We start from the raw sequence: 22,115 nt of genomic DNA, 5'->3' as shown, positions 1-22,115 counted from the left end.
CTGTGACAATATTTTGTTACAATATTGTGACACAAGCGGTGATGCACACTCTGTTCCTCTAGGGGGAACAGAATGCCTCTGTGACAACATTTTGTTACAATATTGTGACACAAGCGGTGGTGCACACTCTGTTCCTCCAGGGGGAACAGAAAAGGCAGTGACAACTCGTGTCACAATTTTTGTGACTCAACCGGTGATGCATACTCTGTTCCTCTAGGGGGAACAGAATGCCTCTGTGACAACATTTTGTTACAATATTGTGACACAAACGGTGATGCATACTCTGTTCCTCCAAGGGGAACAGAAGTGCATCTGTGACAACTTGTGTCACAATTTTTGTGACCGAACCGGTGATGCATACTCTGTTCCTCCAGGGGGAACAGAAAATGCAGTGACAGCTTGTGTCACAATTTTTGTGACCAAACCGGTGATGCATACTCTGTTCCTCTAGGGGGAACAGAATGCCTCTGTGACAATATTTTGTTACAATATTGTGACACAAGCGGTGATGCATACTCTGTTCCTCCAGGGGGAACAGAAGTGCATCTGTGACAACATTTTGTTACAATATTGTGACACAAACGGTGGTGCACACTCTGTTCCTCTAGGGGGAACAGAATGCCTCTGTGACAACATTTTGTTACAATATTGTGACACAAGCGGTGGTGCACACTCTGTTCCTCTAGGGGGAACAGAAGTGCATCTGTGACGACTTTTTGTCACAATTTTTGTGACACAAGCGGTGATGCATACTCTGTTCCTCCAAGGGGAACAACAGAAATGTGGTGACAACTTGTGTCACAATTTTTGTGACCAAACCGGTGATGCATACTCTGTTCCTCTAGGGGGAACAGAATGCCTCTGTGACAATATTTTGTTACAATATTGTGACACAAGCGGTGATGCACACTCTGTTCCTCTAGGGGGAACAGAATGCCTCTGTGACAACATTTTGTTACAATATTGTGACACAAGCGGTGGTGCACACTCTGTTCCTCTAGGGGGAACAGAAGTGCATCTGTGACGACTTTTTGTCACAATTTTTGTGACACAAGCGGTGATGTATACTCTGTTCCTCCAAAGGGGAACAGAAATGCAGTGACAACTTGTGTCACAATTTTTGTGACCCAACCGGTGATGCATACTCTGTTCCTCTAGGGGGAACAGAATGCCTCTGTGACAATATTTTGTTACAATATTGTGACACAAGCGGTGATGCATACTCTGTTCCTCCAAGGGGAACAGAATGCCTCTGTGACAATATTTTGTTACAATATTGTGACACAAGTGGTGATGCATGCCCATTCAAAAATTTCCACTATGCTTTCGTCATCTTGAGGAAAGCCTATTGCAATAGAAGGAGTGTTGGCACCTCCAGGAGGAACAGAAATACAGTGACAACTTGAGTCACAATTTTTGTGACACAACAAGCGGTGATGCACACTCTGTTCCTCCAGGAGGAACAGAAAATGCAGTGACAACTTGTGTCACAATTTTTGTGACTCAACCGGTGATGCATACTCTGTTCCTCTAGGGGGAACAGAACGCCTCTGTGACAACATTTTGTTACAATATTGTGACACAAACGGTGATGCATACTCTGTTCCTCCAAGGGGAACAGAAGTGCATCTGTGACAACTTGTGTCACAATTTTTGTGACCAAACCGGTGATGCGTACTCTGTTCCTCCAGGGGGAACAGAAAATGCAGTGACGGCTTGTGTCACAATTTTTGTGACCAAACCGGTGATGCATATCCTCTAGGGGGAACAGAATGCCTCTGTGACAATATTTTGTTACAATATTGTGACACAAGCGGTGATGCATACTCTGTTCCTCCAGGGGGAACAGAAGTGCATCTGTGACAACATTTTGTTACAATATTGTGACACAAGTGGTGGTGCATACTCTGTTCCTCCAGGGGGAACAGAAATGTGCAAGCCAAAGTAAAACTTGCTAGAGTGCCCTACTGCTTGATGCCCTAGCGCTAGGGCAAGCTGAACCTGGTCCCTAGGAATTTTTTGACCCTAGGGCAGGATGACCCAGGTTAGGGCTAGGGATCCTGCCCTAGGGATTTTTCAAACCCTGGAACCCTAGGCCCCCTCTTAACCTCTGTCCATTTCTGGTTGTCCTTGACACCTCTGGTCAGGTCAACACTCCCCTCCGTATCTTGCTGGCCATCATGCTGTCCTTTTATGACAGCACTGACAGACCACCCTCTGTTGCGGACTCATCAGCACCATGCTGATTCCCGCATCCCTTTGCAGACTTGTGTCGGCATCGCACCGACCCCGCATCCTGATTTGCGGACTTGTATCAATGCCACACGCTGACCTCCGCTTTTCCTCTGGCCATTTGTCACTTGGCAGCTTATCATTCATTCCTTGCTGAGTGCCATTTATTGTTTGCTTCCCTGCCAATATCGGCATTTGATCCCCTCTTTATTGGCACTAGGTTATTGATCTCATTCAGTTATTCATCAATAACCCTTGCCACTTATTGTTTATTGATCTGTTCCTCATTTCCAGTTCCCGGGCTCTTGTCCTTATTTAGTTTGACAATCCCCGCTTATCTCTGTGCCGGACCGCACCGGACTGACCGGCCTTTCTATATTCCCTCTTGCCTATTTATATACCTTGTAAATACTTTTGGGGACCTCAGTCTGAAATCAACTAGAGTACCCCCCCTGTCTGGTCTGAGTCTCTCCTTCTGCAAAGGGGGCTTCCCCCCTCTGAGTCCGTGCTCATGGAGTCCGCGCTCCTCCTACAGGTCCACTCCGCCCGCAAGTCTTGTTTGAAGTCTGCTGTAAGTGTCAGTTTGTAAATACGGGATCTCCCAAACGTCAAGCTCAGGGCACAGCGCTCCACCTGAGTCGCTGAGGCCGCGATCCCACTCTGCTAACCTTGAACAGCACTTCCGGACGTGCCGCATATTTCCGCCTGCATATCCGCCCGCGCACTCCAACAGACCTCTGCATCACCTCTGACCTCAACTCAGACAGAACCCAATCTGCCTTCCATCCATCTTCTGACAGTGTTCCGACCCTGACAGTACTTCCGCCTCCGACAATATTCCAGTCTCTGACAGCAATCCAGATCTCTGACAGCCATCAGAATGGCCACACAGAGGCGAAGTTTACCATCAGGTGATGGTACAATCTGGTACGTCCTTTGATCAACTCTTAGTGGTGCAAGCACCTGTCTCATAGATTCATGAAATAGGCGATGAGAGAGGATCCCTGGAATCACCTCTTGTTCCGACTTGCTTCCTGAAAATTGAGTCTTCAAAAACTTCAACACTGGAATCTTTGCAAGTAGCAGCCATGCCCGGGCATTTCGTCACTTTCTGACATCCTTGCTGATGTTCCCAAGAGATATGTAAACAGTGTGCATCTTCTGGTCTCCAGTAAAGTTTGTTAGGTGTGTACGATCTGATGCAAGAATGATGCCAAGAATTGTGGAGCCTTGTTTGACCAATGACTGGAAGCGGTGTGGAGAAGCGTGCCGATAAGCATCATCCATTCCCTCTCAAGCTTTCTGCTTATCTGCTGATAGTGCCATTCCTCTGCAGCTGTCATCTCTGTAAAGACTCGGTCTCCATTTGAGTCAAATAGGTGCGAAGGAGCATATGTCATGGACTCCTTAAAGTTGGGATTTTGAAATAGGAAGTGGGCACATTCCACAGGGTCACGCCAGTACAGGGTTTGTGGTTCTGATGGGGCTTCTTTCACAATGATAACCTCTGACTTCCACAAAGGAGGACCAGGCATTTCTCTGACGTGCTGGTACAGTGTCGATGCATCCTGCCAACTCAGAGGATGAGGGTGGCCATTAACCTAATTTGGGAAGTAGGTTTTTTTTGGGCTATCGAGTGAGAAGCTGGCTTACCCATTGAAGTTTTCGGAAACAATCAATAGCACCTTTTGAAATTCCCTCGGTGCTTAACCAATAGCTAAGTTCCCATTCTTCCTTGCTCTGAAATGGGGCGAATGGCTGACCCTCATCTTCGTTCCCTGCAAGTTTATCCCACAAAGTCTCTCCCTCATCATGGAGAGGTTTCCCAGCGTGGGGGTTTATTATGATGTTCAGGTCAGCACAGAGCCTCTTGAGTGCTGAGGGTGACTCTGTCTGAACTTCAGTTGTGTTGGGGCATGGAGAATTAGAAAATCAGCACTAGGAGAGTCGGTGCCGGGAGAATCCCCAAGTCCGACCTGAGGGGACTGGCCAGGTTCGTCTGTTTCCCCAAAAGAAGCATTGCCGGAAGTGTCATCTGCTTGGCCACCCGGAGAATCATGAGAAGCACCACCAGACTGTGTAAGTCTTTGGTGCTTGGCCTGTTGAGTAGCATGCTGAAGTTTGCACTGGCATGAAATACTCTGCCACAGGTGGTTCACCAGCCCGCCACCCCGGTGCTGGCATTTCTTAAGACACCATGGACAGTGTTCATGATTTTTTCCAATGAGCACCGAGGTTGAAGCCATTGTCGTGCGAGCAAGTGGACTTAATCTGAAATAGAATAAGATCTGGGTGATCAAATTTTGCTTAAGTCTGTACATTCCTCTCAAATTTCAACTCAAAAATTTTCAGGTCTAACAATGAGTGGCCGAACGCACTCTTCATCTGGCATTTCAAAGACGAAGAAAAAGGATTCTAAGAATGTTGCAGAGCCTGCCTTACCTCTGCCTCAGTCGCAAGTTTGTCAGACCAACAGGAGCAATGCCGCTGCCAAGGCCTGGGAGACCCGATGTGCAAAAGCTGCTGCTGCTAAGGATGCGAGTCCCAATCCTGAGGCTGTGCAGGCCACTGCCACACAGAGTACTCGCGAGTGTAATCTTCATTCTTTTTTTAGCATATATTGAAGTGCTGATAGCGCAAGTCATACTCCCAGTTTCAAACGGGGAAGCAGTGCCATGTGGAACCCAGCCAACCCCAGTGCAAGATAAGCCTGTGCAGTGGCATTCAGCTCGCACCCATTATCATGCATTCCCTGTAACCATTCATGATCGCTATAAGAGCACTGTGGACTCGGATGGCCCTGTCACAAATGTGTGTCTGTTTTCTACTTAGGCTTTATACTCAATTAATACTATGTAATATACTACTCAATAAGGTCCCCTATCATGGAAATGCTGTTCCATCCATTCAGGTTAATGGGACACCAACTCTTTCGGGCACAGCTGGAGGTAAGTCATATAGTTGTCATTGGAGATCCGCTGTTGATACTAAGTTATGCTCTCAAATCACTAGTGTCCCCATCCTTTGAATTCACTACCACAGATTTTTCCACTGCCGACAGCGAGGTATTGTAATCCAAACAGCCCTACTTCCATTTAAGCTGAATTTGGTCAAGTGGGATATTCAAGTTGCAGATCCGCCAATCAACATGCCTGCCAGCTATCAGCCACAGCCACAGCAAAGCACCTTTAGGGTCATGACTCAAGATTATTTCGGCTCTAAAAGCTCAAGATCACACAGTTTGACACCGGCTCCAATGAATGATAATGTGAGGAACTCACCAAAAACCTGTCTGCATTACTGATTGTTTTTGGAAGTGCCTCTCACCTGCTCTGAGTCATCTCAGTGGCCACACAAGATTGACTCCAAGCAGCTGCCAACCATCGCCACTGGTTCTTAATGGCAACTGCGAGGATCATGACGGTGATACTCACACGGAAGATCCCGCATGCTGGCAAGACACAGCCAGTGATATTGATACACCATCGGCCCCAACATCTAGCCAAAGTACTTCTGGCGGAACTTGCCAAGATGTCAAGGAGGAGAAAGTTGTTGTCGCTGGCCATACCAAAGCAGCCCTGAGGAAAGATATGAAGATGGACCCGAGGCTGAACTCAGTCTTTGAACATATATATACGTGGTGACTTCTACTTGCTGGCGATAATCAAAAATCTCTTTATAGAAAATACTGACTGCAAAGTGGTCATTCAGAGGCTAGCCGATGACACCTTCCGCAGATCAGGGATTTCACCATTTGAGATACAGAAAAGTGTCGTAGCTACAGTGAGTGCATTTCCACTTTGTTGCGTACCTCAGCCGAATCTCTCTCAGCTTGTTCGCGACATTAAGTCATGGAGGTCAAGAAACACCTTGTGAATACAATCCCTCCCTTCTACAGAATTGGACCTAGCATAGACAGAGTCACCATCCAAGAGAATGTCAAGCTTGCACTCTCTAATTCAAACTTTGCATTTTGCACATACAGCTCAAATCCCAGTAATGTAAAACCAAATATATCCTCCTGTGTATGTAAGACTCAAATTCTTGCTCCCTGGAAACCCCCAGCCCTGATCCGGTGCATTGGAGCACCCAGCAGTCACAGTGGTTTTGGACTTTACTTTCGCACTCAAGGAGCTCAAACCGGTTCTTCCTTTGGCCAGTGTCAAGTTGAGGGAGAAATTGCAATCCCTGGGTCTTCAGGTGTTTGCTTATGCACTGACAATCATGAGTTTGCAGCTGGCATTGTTAGTGAAATTCTAACTTATATACTCATAAAACTAACTCTAGATCAAATATATCCTGAACCAGTACAAGTCTGGAACGCTTGCTGAACCCCAATCAGAGTTTACTTCTTCCGAGCATTCCAATGATTGGGCGAAGATCTTGGCTTCCCTCAACCAATGGAGAACCAAACCAGACCGTGTGGATGATTGGAATAGGATTTCCAAGGAATATGGTCAGAGAGCGCTGTGGGTGATATATCCTTTCCTGACAGTTATTTGCTCTCAATTTCTATCTCTAGCACGAAGCTCGGACTCAGTGAGAACAACGATGACTTTATCATTTTGGAGACTGATTAATGTTAATAACGATAATAATAATCATTTTGATTTTCGTGCTCATTCTAAATATGTCAATATTGAGAGATTGCTTCACGAGACACCTTGTAACATTCTAATATGGCCTGAATCTTGATATCACCTCAATCCATGCTGAAATTGAATCAATAAGGCTTCTAGTAATCCGGACGTGTTCTGGAATTGGTTACATGAAACAGCAAATAGAAATGATTTCAATCGCTTCTATCAACCTCAGTGGTTTGCTGATGATCTTTCTAACTCTACATGCTCGTTGCATCTCATAGTTATATTCAATGTCTATTCTTCCACTGATTGCCCCAATTATTATTCAATCTTGTGAATGAATTGTGCCTGCGAACCATACACGCATACAGAACCTGGTCTTGCAAGCAAGGTCAGGGCAGCACAGCAGCCATTCTAGTTTTTAGAGGTTTGAAACAAAAACCGTATCCGGCAGTTAGAAATCCGTGGATATGCGGATCAACCGCGGATTATAGATAATACGTTTCAAAATTATATTTCGTTAGAACGGCCCTGATGAGAGCTTTCTAACAACACCAAATATGTCCATATTGGTGGAGAACTGACAGAGATATGGGGAAAATGGCACAAAAGATGGGTGTCAGATGCCAAATTTGGAAATAACGGGCCTGGGTGGTTAGATAGGACTTGAAAAAATTGGGAGAAAATATGGAAACATAGGAGCGGTATCTAGGAAAGTGGGATATATTTAATCCACGGATAATCCACCTATCTGCGGACTAGAAACCGCGGATATTATCCTCTCAAAAGCCACAATAGGGTAAGAGTTACAGTAAATATGGGGAATTTCACCCCTATTTGCCTCAGATCTCCTGCATATCTGCAAGCAATAAATCATGTGATAAAACTGCGGATAATCCGCAAATCTGCGGATTAAAAACCGCGGATATTTTCCTCTGAAAATCCAAAACCGGTTCCGTGAATTTCCGGATGCGGTTGTGGATATCCGCAGATCATCCGATCCGCTAGGAGCCCTAACCCTAACTATCACCATGTCATTGGAAGAATTGTGAACGCATTAGAGAATATGGATTTAGAGGCTATGTAATCGCTAGTTTATCAAGCCTTGACAGCAATGGCAACAATGAGACATGGCATTGACAGTAAGGAAAATGAGTAAAATACAAGTTGAACAAAAAAAACAGATGAAGAATGACTTTGGTGATGTAGACGACGTCGGTGACGATAATGACGCAACGGAAGTCGATGCCGGCAATACATTTGACCGGGGACCGTTGCGCAATATATTTTTCTCTCAGTGCACCAGAGCATCGGTGCAGCTACTCAGATGGTTTACCACTATCTAAGAAGGTTGGTTGACTGGCAACCCCCACATACCGTTTTATATTCATTGGGTCACGAGTAAGTAGTAGGTGCCATCGGACCCAACAACATTGCCCCCCGTGAACCCTACCTTTCAACCGGGAAATGCCGACACCCTGGGCAACAAGCACAAGTGTCACACAAATCTGGGCAATTTCCGTCCTTAAGTCACGTTACCCTTACGCGTCATCGGAGTTTCGATTGGGACTCCGACGCATGTTGGGCGTCAACAAATGGCCGGCAACCCCATTCCACTAGAGTTTTCCGATCTCATTCGCTCCTCATTCAGCCATTCGCCTTCACCACAGCCTAATGGCGACGTAGATTGTAGCATTGGTGAAGAAGAGTTAGTGACTATGCGCCGGCAACTCATAGATATGGGGTATCTCTCAACCTCCACGCCAGGAGACTTGGACGCAACGCATAGGGAGCGCGTGCTAGTGGACATGGTTAGCATTCCATCGGTTATATGTGCACAACTCATTAGTCTCCAGGTTTTGCGTCTCCTGCGTGCCAGGAGTGGCCTCCATACATCCCAACTCATTCGACAGGCTGAGGTGATTTCGGAGCTGTCCACGTATACGGATGTTATCAACCAGCAACACGCGCAAGAGCGGGAACGATGGGAAGCTGAAAGGTTCGCGTCACATAGGCTTATGGATGCAATGTTTATCCGCATGCAAAAAGAGGGTGTCAGCAAGCTAGAGGAACTCGAGCGCGAAAACCGTAGTATTTTTTCAGAAAATCGAGTTCTTCGGAAGCGTCTTCGGGATACGCAAACAAGGCTCGACCAGCTTGAGGCTGAACTCCACGCGCTGCGTCCATTCTTCTTGTACACAAGTTGTGAAGCTTCTGGACGACCCATTCAAACGTCTCTATTAAGTTCCCCGTCCCCACGAACCGCCAAGCCACGATCGAAAACGTTTACCCATCGTGACGTGGCGGGGGAGGAACCAACGGCTGATATCTTATCCCAGAAGCAGACTTCAAGATATGGGCGGCCTGAATTGCCGATCCTTGGTGATGCTCGCAGCGAGCATATGCTGCTAGTCGCCCGAAAATTGGGACGAGAACGAGTCGCCCGCATCGCTCTGCCATTGCAATGCCCTTCAGCGAGTGCAAATGTGGACCAAGGAATGTTATTTCCCGCCAGCCCCTACCCATTGCATCGTCTCGTCAGCCCGCAAACACCTACGGGGCCCCGGATTTCCGCTATTTTTGGCTCTGTGCAATCTATTACTCCTCTATGCTCCTCTCTGCTCAGCCCTACAATTATCCCTCCGACCTCACGGAACCAGCTTCCACGCCCAAATGCTGCTGCTAATGCTGCCGCAGCGGCCGCGGCTGTCGTGGTCGGTGCCTCCGGAGCACCCGGAGCTTCTCCTCAGAAGCAGAAGACGGCCAGCACGTTTGGGATTTCGCCGTGTAAGAAAACTCCCTCAACTCCTGTTCATAATCACAGGAGCTTGGACGCTACTCCAAGTACGAGTGGTTTGGATAATCTCTTCATGGCTGCAAAACGGGTTCTCGACCATGATGACGATGAGCCGCAATTGTCCACGCCCACCAAGAGACGACGCATCGAAACAGAATCCCGCGCCAAGCCTGGGGCCCCTGTCACTACACCGAACTCTCCTGTCGAAACAGCAATGAGTGCTCTTCAAGTCTTAGCGCAGCAAGCAGTCACTCTTGGATCCAGTGATCGTGGCGGATATGAATCTTCTGATCCTCCTGATGTTGTGGTCGTTGAGAATGGGCGTGGCGCTGCTAAAGGGCAGTGGTCGCCCGATCCGCCTTCTCCCAGGCTCCCAGTAGATGAAGTTTCTCAAACTTCAAAACCTGCGACATACCTGAAGTATGCTCCTGATTATAAATCCCGGCCTAGTAGGGGTTTGTTACCTCCGCCACCTGACTATTCCGCAGCTTTTGGGGGTACGAAGGCCAAGGCTAAATCGACTCCGCTTGGGAAGTCTGCCCCGTTACCTCTGCTGCCTCGAACACCGACTATCATTAATCCCTACTCCCCCGGTGTCCTAAACTTAGCTCATTCTCAATATGCCGTTCGTGCCACCCCTTCACCATCTCACCTAACGTCAGCATCCCAAACCCATGCACTCAGTTTGAGGGGCCATGTCACATTCTCTTCGCCACTTTCGGCTACACGTTGTGCAGTAAAGGAACGTGTCGGATAAATACCATGGACAAATGGGCGAGAGTTTGTAAAATAACCAAATCCAGTTAGGCTAACTCCGGATCTTTGGTCACGTCGTCACTGGTTGCCACATTAATATTATCTGACTTATTTGCTACTGCCCGCATCCACTCTTGTGCTTTCATCAAGAATTCCCTTGGCTCTGTTTGCTTCGGACCGTTGTCATACCATACTGTAAGGGGATCTTCATAATATAACATCCTGCGAACCCCCGAAAACGTGAACGAATCCTCGCAGTTCTACAATTTATATTTCGTGTGAGTCAAAGCTCTAGGTGGCGCTGGGCTTGCAATGGGCTTGCTTGAAGGGCTAGGCTTAGGGAGTCTACCACGTCGAGCAATGTCTAGTTCCTCTTTAGCCCTTTTGACGGCCTCTGTGAATACTGGAATTGTGCGCAGCGCATACGCAATACGATCTTGTTGCGACAGCTCCCCAGGAGCGTGAGGGAGGAATTCGGGTTCTTTTTGATAGCCCACCATAGCAGTGTGCAGCAAGATTGCTCTGAAATTAAATGGGTGAGAGAACGGCGGTATTTGAAAATGGACATACGCGGTGAGTCCTGTCACTGGTTTTACTCCAAGATCTTCTCTTCCGGTGAGGAATTTGTGCATTCGGACCTTCGACTGGCCCCATGCAATATCTCGATAGGAGTAGTATTCATGCCCGTGCGCATCATCCTCGATTTGATCCGAGCTCATTCTCTTCCACCCAGTATACGCTCGCTGATTGGCCTCTGCCTTGGCAGAAAGGTTTCCTTCAGAATTCGGAGCCTCTATCTGCCGGATGCTGGGGCTAGGTTCGATGCTACTTGGACCACCATTAGCATATAGAGGTATTGGTGGAAGGTCTGGGGCTGATGGTTTTACTGCGTGGATATTATCGATGGGGATTGTACGGAGGTGCCGAGCAAGGAAGTTTGGGGAGTGTGGATGGGCTTCAGAATGCGGCAAGTGATATCTTGCAAAGGGGGCGTCGCGGAGAAGAAAGGCGTGAAGAGGGTGGGAAAACAAAGCACTAACTTCTGGTTCGTTGAGGATGGGCTAGGTTAAGATTGTAGAGCAATCAGTTATATGGATGAACTACGAACGTACTCGAACCTCTGGGTCCAGAATTAGTACCACCACGCTAGCGGGTCATGTTCAATGTCATGGTGTCAAACTTGTTGGTGAGACATACGGAGTGACCAGCAAATGGGTTCCAATGACTAGATATAAAGGTCAGGGCACGATACGAATCTTTGGGTGTGTTGAGCTGACGGAATGGTTGGAGGTAGCACAACAGCGGAATGCGATACCGGTCCTGGGGTAGGCCGATCTGTGTAACGGAATCGTGGAGATACCTCGAGGATGAAGAGGAAACGGGCGTACTTCCTCAAATGCCTCACGGCGCTAAATGGAGAATGGACACAAACTTTAACGTGGTGTTAATGATCGAAGAACATGTCGTACTCACTGCCGTGTCCTCCAAATTGCGATCCCCAGGCTCAAAACGGCCTCCCGGAAGGGATGTGTCTCCAGGGAAGCTTCTAAGGGTTTCAGCCCGTCTTTAGAAATGATATTTATTTCCGTCCAAGGCTTCATGGAAAGACAGCCTGATACCTGCTAAGCAGCACATACAAGTCGCCACTGCGTCCGACAAACAATGCAACCAATACGGCGGCACTCCTCGATAATGGATAAATTGGATCGGGCGGAGAAGGAAGTTTGTACCCAGCCAGTGTTTGGAGGCATCTGGGCAAAGCGCGAGGTCAGCGAGGATACACCCATGGAGATCAAGTCCTACTTCCGAGTGTCTCCAGTAAGTATGGTTGAAGAAGCCAACGCCCTAGGTATCCTGATCTTCCTTCGTTTACTGATTCCAAGCAGCGACAACGCATTTGGGCCGGCCATGACTGTCCGCGAGAGCCGGAAGTCGCCTCGGCGCAAATAAAAGTACAATATTCATCAGAACAGTCCAATTGATTTACATAAGTGATTGCTCGGTCTGCCAAACCTACTTATATCTACATAAAGTTCATCGACGATGTATTCCCCTATCCTTCTCGTGCGGGTGAAATTCCCTCTCGTGCGAACGATCCCGTTCGCGTCGCTCATGGTAATCCCTGCCATCCCTTCGAGGTGACCTTGAGCGCGAACTCCGCCTGAAACTACGCAGTGGTCCCTTTCCACTAGGAGAAGTGTCAAATATATATTCGTAGCCACCACTGTCCTTACTGCCTGGAGCGGATTCCCGATAACGGGACGTCGCTTGTAAGTCTGACCTCCCTGCGAAGCCACCAGAGTCGTGCCTTCGAGTGTCGGTGATCCTTCTGGAAGACTTGGATGCGCTGTGCCAGCTTGTATTCATTTTGGCGACGGATTGGGAGCTGCAATTGAAAGGTGAGTACACGTTTTGGAGTCAGAGCTCAGGTTACTTACAAATCTACCCAGATGCGTCGATCGTCAACGAGCACGTTTTGCATTTTAAAATAAGCCTGGGGAGATGGTCACTGAAGCCATCAACAACCATTGGATCATGCACATACTTGCTCAGCGTCCTCACGTTTGTCAAACTCAATGAATGCGTATTGCAACGAATCACCTGTCTTTTTGTCGCGGATCACTTGGCAGCTCATAATTTTTCCGAATCTTGAAAAAATGAGCTCAAGATCTTCGTCACGAGTGACCGAGTTTAATTTGCAAACGAAAAGAACGTTTTCAGGTGGTCGAACGTTTGCAAAGGGAAGGTCCCCAACCATTTCCAGGGTCAGAGCCGAGGCTTTGGCGGCATTCTGGCGTCGTCTTTGTTCAGCCTCCTCCTCGGGAACCACCTCGAGAGGATCCTCATCTTCGGCAATACGAACCATTTCCAGATCCCTGTCTGGAGCAATAGTTGGGGAGGCCGGCGGAACGACGAGGTTAGGGGGATCCGGGAAAGGGTCGTCTGAAAGCGATGAGCCCTCGGCGTCAATAAGGGCTTCAGGGCTAAGGGATTATACCCATACCTAGAACGATAACATGCCTGATACGAATGTCCTTAAGAGGGCGATTCTGAGAATCAACAAACACTTCATTAAGCTTCTCGAGCGTGTCAAATCCTTCAACGACGCGACCGAAGACGGCATGTTTCCCATCTAAGTAGTCAACATCGTCCGCCAGTGTGATGAAAAACTGGCTGCCACATCCCCCAATGCTCTTGCTATCAAGTGATGGTGCAACAGCCATAGATACGGTTCCTCGGCGGGCATGTTTCAGCCGTGGCAAGATTTCAGGGACGAAATAGCGGGCCAAGGAAAGAGGTGTGGATCCAGGCACCTTCGAGGCTAGATATGACTCAAAAGATTCGCCCCCTGTACCAGTTGCCGTTGGGTCGCCAGTCTGAGCCAAGAAGTCCTTTGAGACTGAATATATCATGAGGCCCTGACGTTTCGAAATGGCGACAAGGGACACACCATTGAAAAATGCGTTTAGGTTGTAGTAATAGACCTTGCACAGTTTGAGAAAATTCTCGCATGTCCTCGGGCATGCTTCAACCTCAAGGTCAATAACAATATCCCCCAGGGATGTCTCCAGCAGCACGGACATCGATATATATATGAGGGTGGGAAATGTCCTTTACGTCAGCGGCTTGACCCATTATGCCGAGAATCCTATGAACTACGGCCCAGATCCTCTATCAATCCTCCTTCAGTCCCACTCCATCTTACCTGTCTTCGTAGCCGCTGGGTTGGTGCTGTTTGCGGTACTTTCGAACATTGCCTCTGTTGCCAATATGCTGTTTGAGAATTTGGGTTTAAGCTATGTTATGGACTGGATAGGGAACATTCTAAGGCTTAATGGAGATGACCTTGATGTTCCTGGTGAAAAAAACGACAATGTTGTTGAGCTACGTTCCAGAGATGGCCTCAGACTACTGGGACGTCATCCCACAGGTAGTTGCACTCTCTGCATACATGACCTTCAGCTAAATTTACCGCAGAGTCACAAGACCATCAATGGTATCCTGGGCTTGTCAATGTCTCGGGGACATACTGCTTCATGAACTCAGTGTTACAGGTGTGAGATGAAGGCTACGGCACGTTCGTGGTTCTGACTAATTGATTAGGCGTTCTCCTCTCTCTCGTATCTTCAACCTCATGTCGAGGAGGTGTACTCGAGGGCGGAGGCTCATGATATCCCGACCCCAGTGACAGATGCAGTACGCAATGTTCTAAAACGTCAGGATCATTCTTTTCTTCATGCTCCATTCGACCTGATTCGGATATTCAGTTCTCAACACGCCATCTAGTTCTCGGACATCTCACCGCCCTATCGAGATAATCAATGTTCTCTCAGCGCCCTCCAATGATGGTAAGCGCAGCCTACTCTTCTCGTCCCGCGAACACCAGGATGCGCAGGAGCTTTTCCAGCTGCTGTCAAGTCTGATGAAGGATGAATCGCTCGCGGTACATCGGGAGGTTCGACGAGAGCAAGGACTCAGTTCGGCACTTATTTCTGATTCTGCGCGTGGTGGTTTTAGCCCAATCCGCGTCACAAAATCCGTCTTCGATGGACTGACCGCTAATCGTAGGAGCTGCATGGTTTGTGGGTATACAGAGGCGGTGATGCATTTTGGTTTCGACAATCTCCAGCTTACTTTGCCATTCGCTGTACGTTTATTCCCGTTTAAACTGATTATCTTTTGTTTCCCCAATGTTTTCATATTGGAGGCTTATTATGTCGTTCCACAGGCTTCAATAACCCTGCAGGACTGCCTCGCGGATTTGACTAGGTTGGAAGTGTTGACTGACTCAGCTTGTCGGAAATGCTCACTAGTAGCCATGCACACCTGCATACAACATGAGCTTGCACACAGTGGGAGCGACGAGAAGACTAGCGGCAAGAGCACCAAGAAAAGAGTGCGTGAGATGCGCAAACTGGAAATCCTGTTGAAAGCTGCGCTTACCGAGGGTCGTATTGAGGAGGACATCCGGGGGTTGAAAGTAGAGCGGGTAGTTAGTAGAGCGAGCAAACAAGTCATGATCGCACGGGTAAGTTGCGTGTTTACGGAAATTATTTGTAATCAATTCTCTCCCAGGCTCCTCAGATACTGGTACTCCATCTTAACCGTTCCATATACCATGGTTCGGCGGCGAAAAACCCCTGTCGTGTTCAGTTCCCTGAGGTTTTAGACCTCACGCCTTTCACCACTTCTGGTCAATTATCTGTTCTCCCGTCTTCTCCCATTTCCAGCCTTCCTCTGAGGCTCTCCACATACCAAAACTCCCGTCGTATTCTTTACAGACTCGCTGCAACCGTCTGCCATTATGGTGCCCACAGTTTCGGTCATTATATCGCTTACCGACGGAAACCGAGCCATGGTACACCTTTATCCCCATGGCTTCCCTCGCTCCTCTCCACAACGAACGAAGATTGGCTAAGGATAAGCGATGACTCGGTTGATGAGGTTGGCATCAACTATGTGTTGAGCGAGACAAGCGGGACATTCTTGCTATTTTACGAGCGAATCATCCCACATCAGGACTACCCATCACATGATTCAAATGGTGTAGCTAACTTGGATCTTGTGTCTGATTCCTCCCAACTGGATGCATGCCCATCACTTCCTCAATGCCATCTGACTCCTCGCATTGTGAGAAGTCTTTCAACTGGATATGCAAGAGAGCAAAGCGCTGCTCACCCAATTCCGCAGCAGACGCTGCCTGTAGACAAATCTTCCATGGGGTAGCACCTGTACAAATTCCAATGATGGTTACTAGACCTGGTGAGGAGACACCAAGCTGGGTGAAGGCTACATCAAATCTATAGAGGCTATAGTATGAAAAATATAAGAAGAGATCTAATGTATTATAGATACCTATGTTGTTGAAGGGTTGCTTACTATTTTGGGGACAGTAATGTTCCGTTCCCCCATTTGCCTCAGGCCTCTGATATTCCGTCTAAAAATATGCTTTAATGTGCTGTATATTCAACAGGGTGGAGGTAAAAGGCTACCGGGCCTTTACAACTACTCCGAGGTATATATATGTAAATTACATATCTTGGCACAAATAAATAAAGAAATAATAGCATCACTATAATCGGAATTATAGTGAAGTAAGGTTAATCCCTTACAGTTGTGTTAGCTGCAGCATCGGTAATGCATGAGTTGTGATATGTGGAAGAGTAAGAATGATATTGTTTTCACCTCAGACTTGAGTTAGAGATCTGAAAGAGATGGTTCCAATTTCCTCTCTTTTGTTATATATACTAGTCAAACTGCTTCTGGCTGGCTTTGGACATATAGAACTGAGTGAAAGTCCTGCTACTCTGTAGCAGGTCCTACATTTTTTTGTTGTCCCATTTTGTCAGAGACCAGACTCGAGACGAAGGAATGTCTCCGTAACGGAGGGCTTTGGCCTCAGCGACTTCTGCCAAGAGCGCTGTGCCTAGTGACACGTCCGTGCCCTAACTTACTGACTGGCAAATAGAACCTAGGGGGGAAACTCTAGTTGATTTTACTACTGGGGCGTAACCTATGTACAAGTGGGATATATATATGGTTACAGCGGAGACGGTTCCACAATTGGCAGAGCCGAATGGAGCGGAGCTAACGGGGTTGAACATTAGCCGACTGAATATTACCGACGAGTCGGTTCGTGGGGTTAACGGAAAGGCAGGCGTTAACCCAGAAATGGAAAGGAGGGATAGGCCCAAAGGTGGGCTCTGCAGGGCAGGCGAGTGTATTGCCCAGCAGAGGTGGGGGTGCGCTAGCGGACGTCGGAGCTGTCCAGAAGTCTTCAGGGCTCCGTACTTAGGGAGGCGTAGGTAATAAATTGAAATGAGGGGGTGGTGACCATCTGTCAGGGCACACCCGCCCAACCCCGCGCCCCGTGCCACACTACCCTACTCCACTCCCCCGATATCACCCCCCAAGTCTCTTTCCTCACTTTTCCCCTTTCTCTCTCTTTTTATTCTACGGTTGATTTCCCTTTTCTCTATGTACCACTACATACCTAACCCCTTTCCCCCGATCGCCACACGCGCCGCGCGCACTCCTGCCTACCGAGCGGCCACCTCCGGGATCTCCTGTGGAGACACCCGGGGAGGTGCGGCTGTGTGTGTGGAGATGACGTGGCCTCCTCCACGTGACCCTGACCGCATGTATATAATAGCGCCTGGGGTGGGAACAGAAGAAGCAGCCTTCTTCTCAACTTCCCACTTCAGGTAAGTACCATAGCTTCTTCCTTTTAATGATAAACCAACTTCCCACTTCAGACCAAGTGGTCGGGGATGCTCACCCTGCGACGGGACCGCCGCTACGCATAGCCGACATCTGTCCCATCAAGTCCCTCGCACCGGGACCTCGCCGCTTTCGGAGCTGTCCCTGACACCATCGAGGGGTACCGAGAGGTTTGCGGAATACGGGGCTCCGAGGTTGGTGAGAGAGGAGCAGAGTTAGAACGGAGGGAACAGAGGGACCGGAAGTCGATGGCCAGGGATGGATATGACACATTTCACGAGACTACTGTACTATAACAACCGTTGGTTCAGTCACATGTCACATGCAAACTGTGAACTGAACTAAAGTAGGTTTTGTCATGCAAGACTTTGAACAGATAAATGTATTGACAACTGGTTCCCATGGAATCCAGGAGTTGCTGGAATCAGCAAATCAATTCAGTTTAAGATTTTCATGTGATGTGTGGCACATGTCACACTGAGGGATGAACTACACAAGCAGATGGCAATCCCTGAAAACCGTGGGAATGAACCTATGGTCATTATAGTACAGTAATCATGGGACAGTGCTTACCACAGCCATGCAGTGATTGTTCTCCTGCCTGCCCATTGCTATCTTGCCCACCCTACTGCCCACACCTTGCTTGTGCCCATGTCATAACAATCTCACTATGGCACCATCAGCTCAATGCCGCTTTACCCAGGTCTCGCTCATCTCAGCCACATGGGGGACCATCTCACAATGACACCCTCACCACAGACCACAGCTTGCTTGGTTCCAGACTGTATGCTGAACGTTCTGGCGCAGATGCACAGAGTGGAACTGTCAGAGACCAGATCGAGATGAAGGAGTTGTCTCCATGGCGGAGGGCTTCGGCCTCAGTGACTCAAGCCAGGAGCACTGTGCCAAGTTACAGTCTGTGCCCTAATTTACTTACTGGCAACGAGAACTAAAGAGGGATCAACTCTAGTTGATTTTATCACTGAAGTGTAACCTATGTACAAGTAAAGTATATATAGTTACAGCAAGGGTGGGCCCATGAATGGCAGGGCTGAGCAGAGTGGAGCTAATGGAGTTAAACATTAGCCAATTGAATATTACTGACAAGTCAGATTATGGGGTTAGCAGAATGGGAGGCAATAATCCAGAAACGGAAAGGAGGGATAGGCCCAAAGGTGGACTTGCAGGGCAAGCAAGTGAATTGCCCAGCAGAGGTGGGAGTGCACTAGCAGACGTTGGAGCTGTCCGGAAGCCTTCAGGGCTCCATACTTAGGGAGGCATAGGTAATATATTGAAAAGAGGGGGTGGTGACCATTGAGGGAAGTGGAGGTGATTGTGGAATATGGGAGCTCCAAGGTTAGTGAAGAAGGAGTGGAGGTAGTCTGGAAGGATCGGAGGTAGTGGAAGTTGATGGCCATGGATGGATATGACAGTATCCCCTTCTTAGGCCTGAAACCTTGAAGGCCCAGAATTAGTAAGGTGAGGGGAGCTGTACTTACAGAAAAAAAATGAAAACGGAAGTGAGGAGTGGAGAGGAAGGGGAGATGGGAGAGGAGTCAAGGTTCCTAAGGGGCTTCGGGACCAGGCTTGTCTGGGTACCAAGAGTGGAACGCTTCGACGAGGTCAGAGGCATGATCGAGTTCGCTGGCAAGGAGCCATTGTGTCTCCTTGTCAGTCCCATCATAGCCTAGCCACTTGACCAGGTAGAGCAACTTGTTGCATCTACGTCGGTCGATCTTGGAGTCAAGTATCTCCTCGATCTCGAACTCCATTTCACCTTCAATTTCTATGGGAGGCGAAGGCTGGTGGTGGTTTGGAATGATGGTCAGGACGGAGGGTTCGATCTGCGAGACATGGAATACCAGGTGAATGGCTCGCATGTTTTCCAGCAGGTGGAGGGTGAGGGAGTGGGTTCCAATGCAGGCAATGATCCTGAATGGGCCGAGGTTTTTCTCAGAGAGCTTCTTGGAAGGTTGGGTGGAATGGAAATACTTGGCCTTTACATAGACTGAAGTTCCTACCTCAAAAGCTGGGGAAGGACTCCGATGGGAGTCTGCTGGGCCCTGGTAACAGATCTGAGCAAGGTGCATTTCCTCACAAGGAAGTGATGGAGGGAGTTGAGATCTACTGAGTACTCTTGAGTGTGTACTGATGTTAGGTCTCGCTCTGGGTGAATGGTGATGTTCGGATGGTAGCCTTTGTTGGCAAAGAATGGGGAGACACCTGTGGTGGCATTCAGAGTGTTGTTGTATGCAAACTCCGTGAGAGGTAGGAGTTTGGACCAATTGTCCTGCTGGTAGTTACTATAGATATGCAGGTACTGCTTGAGCATCTGGTTCATCTGTTCGGTCTGTCTGTCTCCTTCCAGATGATAACCAGAGGTGAAATGGAGGCGGATGTCGAGGGCCTTACCAAGTGAATGGAAAAATGAGAAACAAACTCCGGACCCCTGTCGGAGGTGATGTGGGTGTCATATCCATACAATCCCAACCTCCGCTCCGGGCTCCTGGAACTCCGAACTCCGACTTCCGGAGCCCTACTTCCCTTCCATCACTTTCTCCTTGCCGACTCCCAAGAGGTTATCCCACCTCCGGCTCGGACACCACCTTCGGTCCGACTCCGGAACATTCCAGGTCCGACCCCAACCTCGACACCTTCCAGACGAGTACGCAAAACCTATGCTCCCAACTCCGGACCTCCGCTCCGGTATCCCGTTCACGTCTCGTCTCTGGAACCTCCGGTCTTAGCTCCGACCTTGGACTTTGACCCCACCTCCGCTTATACCCATTGTATTGGTTAGCTCATTCCATTTAATTATGTTTGCCAATATTCCGGAGTTTAACCTCCGAGTTCGGACTTTCCGGACTTACTCCGGACCTTGCAACTATTGCATTGTCCATTTCAATTCCGCTATTCTCCCTCATTCCTATTTGGGCTGCTGCTTCCTTTCTATTCAGTCAGCTAGCCATTCCCGACTCCCATCCTCCTTCCTTCCTTCTTGGGCCTTGGCCCTTCATTCCTCCTTTGGGAAACACCATTGAGTCAAACACTTGACCCTCGGTGTTGTTCCTCTTTCCATCTCCCTTTGTCTCCTTTCATCCTACCCTTGTTCCTTTTGATTCCGGACCCCTCCTTATATACAATGTACCTAGTAACTTGTAACCTCAGTCCGAAATCGACTGGAATTCCCCCCCAAGAGACTTTCCCTCTGCTAGATCCGAAATTAGGGACCCCCAGGACAACCAGCAATGGCACAGTGCTCCGCCTGAGTCGCTGAGGCCGAGGTCCTTCCATGATAAGTCTCCAATTCCATTCCGGAGTCGTCCAAATCCCCGCATTCTAACAGTGGGAAGGAACTCTGTGCTTGGAGAACACATGGAGGAGGAAGAGCTTGGCCAGTTCCGGAGAGGTGATGGTATCGTGGGTAGGAATGAAAATGCACTGCTTGGACAGGCAGTCCACAACAACCAAGATGGAAGTGAATCCGGAAGAGGAGGGTAGCTGTTCGATGAAATCCATGGAGATGGAGTTCCAAGGATGTTTGGGGATCGGGGGTTGTTTGAGTAAGCTGTAAGGCTTGTGACAGGGGACTTTGGCATGGGCACAAGAAGTACAGGAGGAGATGTAGCTCTTGATGAAGTTACAGATGCCCAGCCAGGTATACTCATGACGGACTAGATCCAGAGTCCGGTTTTGACCAAAATGTCCGGAGAGCTGGTGGTCGTGTTTGTCTTGCAAAACGCGGAGACAAAGACCATTGGAATCCGGAACATAGATGCAGTTGTCCAGCCTTAACAGGCCTTTGGCATCAATGGACCAGCGGGAATTGGGGAGGTTAGGGGAAGCAAGATGAGAAGAGATTGTGGTATCAGAGGAGAGGGAGGCTAGAATGTCTCGATGGAGAGCCACTGTGTTGACGAGTATGGCTGCTTGGATTACTGTGGCAGCTAGGAATGTGGCTCATAAGGATGCAGTGAGCTGCTCACCAGTCAATGCATCTGGTTTCACTCCGAGTCTTCCGGGATGGAATCGGACAGTCATGAGGAACTGGGAGAGGAACTCTGACCAGTGGGCTTGCTGCTGGGTCAAGAGTTTGGTGGTGGAGAAATACTTGGTTCTTGTGGTCAGTGACAACATCGATTGGAGTTCCTGAACCTTCAAGGTAGTGACACCACAATCAGAATGCATTGTGAACAGTGAGCAGTTCCTTATCATGGGTGTCATAATTGAGCTCCGGCACCGAGAGTGTTCTAGAGTGGAAACTGACAGGGAAAATCTCTCCATCATCACAATGGATGGACAGGATTCCGGAGATCACGTAATCAGAGGCGTTGGTTTCTACAATGAGGGGGGCGTCGGGTACCCAATGCATCAGGATGGGAGTGGAAGTGAAGGCTTCTTTCAAGGTGTTGAAAGCAGAGCAACAGTCATCAGAGAATAACCAGGGGGGCTCCTTTATGTGTAAGGCACGTCAAGGGGACCACAATGTCAGAGTATTGGTGGATGAAATGCCAATAGAAGTTAGC

At 48.5% G+C, this 22,115-nt stretch overlaps 6 protein-coding genes across 6 annotated transcripts; 3 read left to right on the top strand and 3 right to left on the bottom strand.

Moving 5' to 3' along the window:
• Window positions 1-3,617: 3,617 nt before the first annotated feature.
• EI90DRAFT_2847110 (uncharacterized protein) lies at window positions 3,618-4,014 on the bottom strand (the record flags this gene model as incomplete). Its single annotated transcript, XM_039053725.1, has 2 exons — window positions 3,618-3,833; window positions 3,886-4,014. Coding segments are annotated over 2 exons (345 nt in total), but the record flags the coding sequence as incomplete, so codon positions are not given.
• A 578-nt stretch (window positions 4,015-4,592) lies between these two features.
• On the top strand, window positions 4,593-6,812 carry EI90DRAFT_3023129 (uncharacterized protein; the record flags this gene model as incomplete). Its single annotated transcript, XM_039057851.1, has 11 exons — window positions 4,593-4,824; window positions 4,868-5,043; window positions 5,108-5,180; window positions 5,316-5,500; window positions 5,550-5,849; window positions 5,944-6,015; window positions 6,049-6,089; window positions 6,131-6,257; window positions 6,319-6,432; window positions 6,520-6,701; window positions 6,755-6,812. The coding sequence occupies 11 exons, from the start codon at window positions 4,593-4,595 to the stop codon at window positions 6,810-6,812; spliced, it is 1,560 nt and encodes a 519-aa protein (XP_038907989.1).
• Window positions 6,813-8,452: 1,640 nt separating this feature from the next.
• On the top strand, window positions 8,453-10,697 carry EI90DRAFT_3094116 (uncharacterized protein). Its single transcript, XM_039062492.1, has 2 exons — window positions 8,453-8,626; window positions 8,672-10,697. The coding sequence occupies exons 1-2, from the start codon at window positions 8,534-8,536 to the stop codon at window positions 10,367-10,369; spliced, it is 1,791 nt and encodes a 596-aa protein (XP_038907988.1). The 5' UTR covers window positions 8,453-8,533; the 3' UTR covers window positions 10,370-10,697.
• EI90DRAFT_2951927 (NUDIX hydrolase domain-like protein) lies at window positions 10,629-12,118 on the bottom strand (the record flags this gene model as incomplete). The annotated part of the gene is made up of 9 exons (XM_039055410.1): window positions 10,629-10,890; window positions 10,939-11,012; window positions 11,256-11,429; window positions 11,481-11,514; window positions 11,566-11,593; window positions 11,646-11,703; window positions 11,757-11,777; window positions 11,842-11,932; window positions 11,988-12,118. Coding segments are annotated over 9 exons (873 nt in total), but the record flags the coding sequence as incomplete, so codon positions are not given.
• Window positions 12,119-12,309: 191 nt separating this feature from the next.
• Window positions 12,310-14,299, bottom strand: EI90DRAFT_3004788 (cyclophilin-like domain-containing protein). Its single transcript, XM_039056371.1, has 5 exons — window positions 13,820-14,299; window positions 13,373-13,768; window positions 12,914-13,311; window positions 12,807-12,862; window positions 12,310-12,754 (listed from the first exon to the last, which is right to left on the bottom strand). Exons 1-5 carry the CDS (start codon window positions 13,950-13,952, stop codon window positions 12,403-12,405), a joined length of 1,335 nt encoding a protein of 444 aa, XP_038907986.1. The 5' UTR covers window positions 13,953-14,299; the 3' UTR covers window positions 12,310-12,402.
• EI90DRAFT_3004785 (uncharacterized protein) lies at window positions 14,003-16,431 on the top strand. The gene is made up of 6 exons (XM_039056370.1): window positions 14,003-14,299; window positions 14,347-14,423; window positions 14,473-14,584; window positions 14,637-15,016; window positions 15,098-15,397; window positions 15,445-16,431. Exons 1-6 carry the CDS (start codon window positions 14,020-14,022, stop codon window positions 16,093-16,095), a joined length of 1,800 nt encoding a protein of 599 aa, XP_038907985.1. The 5' UTR covers window positions 14,003-14,019; the 3' UTR covers window positions 16,096-16,431.
• The last annotated feature ends 5,684 nt before the right edge of the window (window positions 16,432-22,115 follow it).

This window comes from Cantharellus anzutake (genome assembly GCF_015039405.1).
Source record: "Cantharellus anzutake strain C23 chromosome Unknown EI90scaffold_193, whole genome shotgun sequence".
In the NCBI taxonomy this organism is placed as follows: Eukaryota; Fungi; Basidiomycota; class Agaricomycetes; order Cantharellales; family Hydnaceae; genus Cantharellus; species Cantharellus anzutake.
The sequence above is the reverse complement of the archived record's forward strand: the minus strand, read 5'-3'. Positions and strand labels throughout refer to the sequence as shown.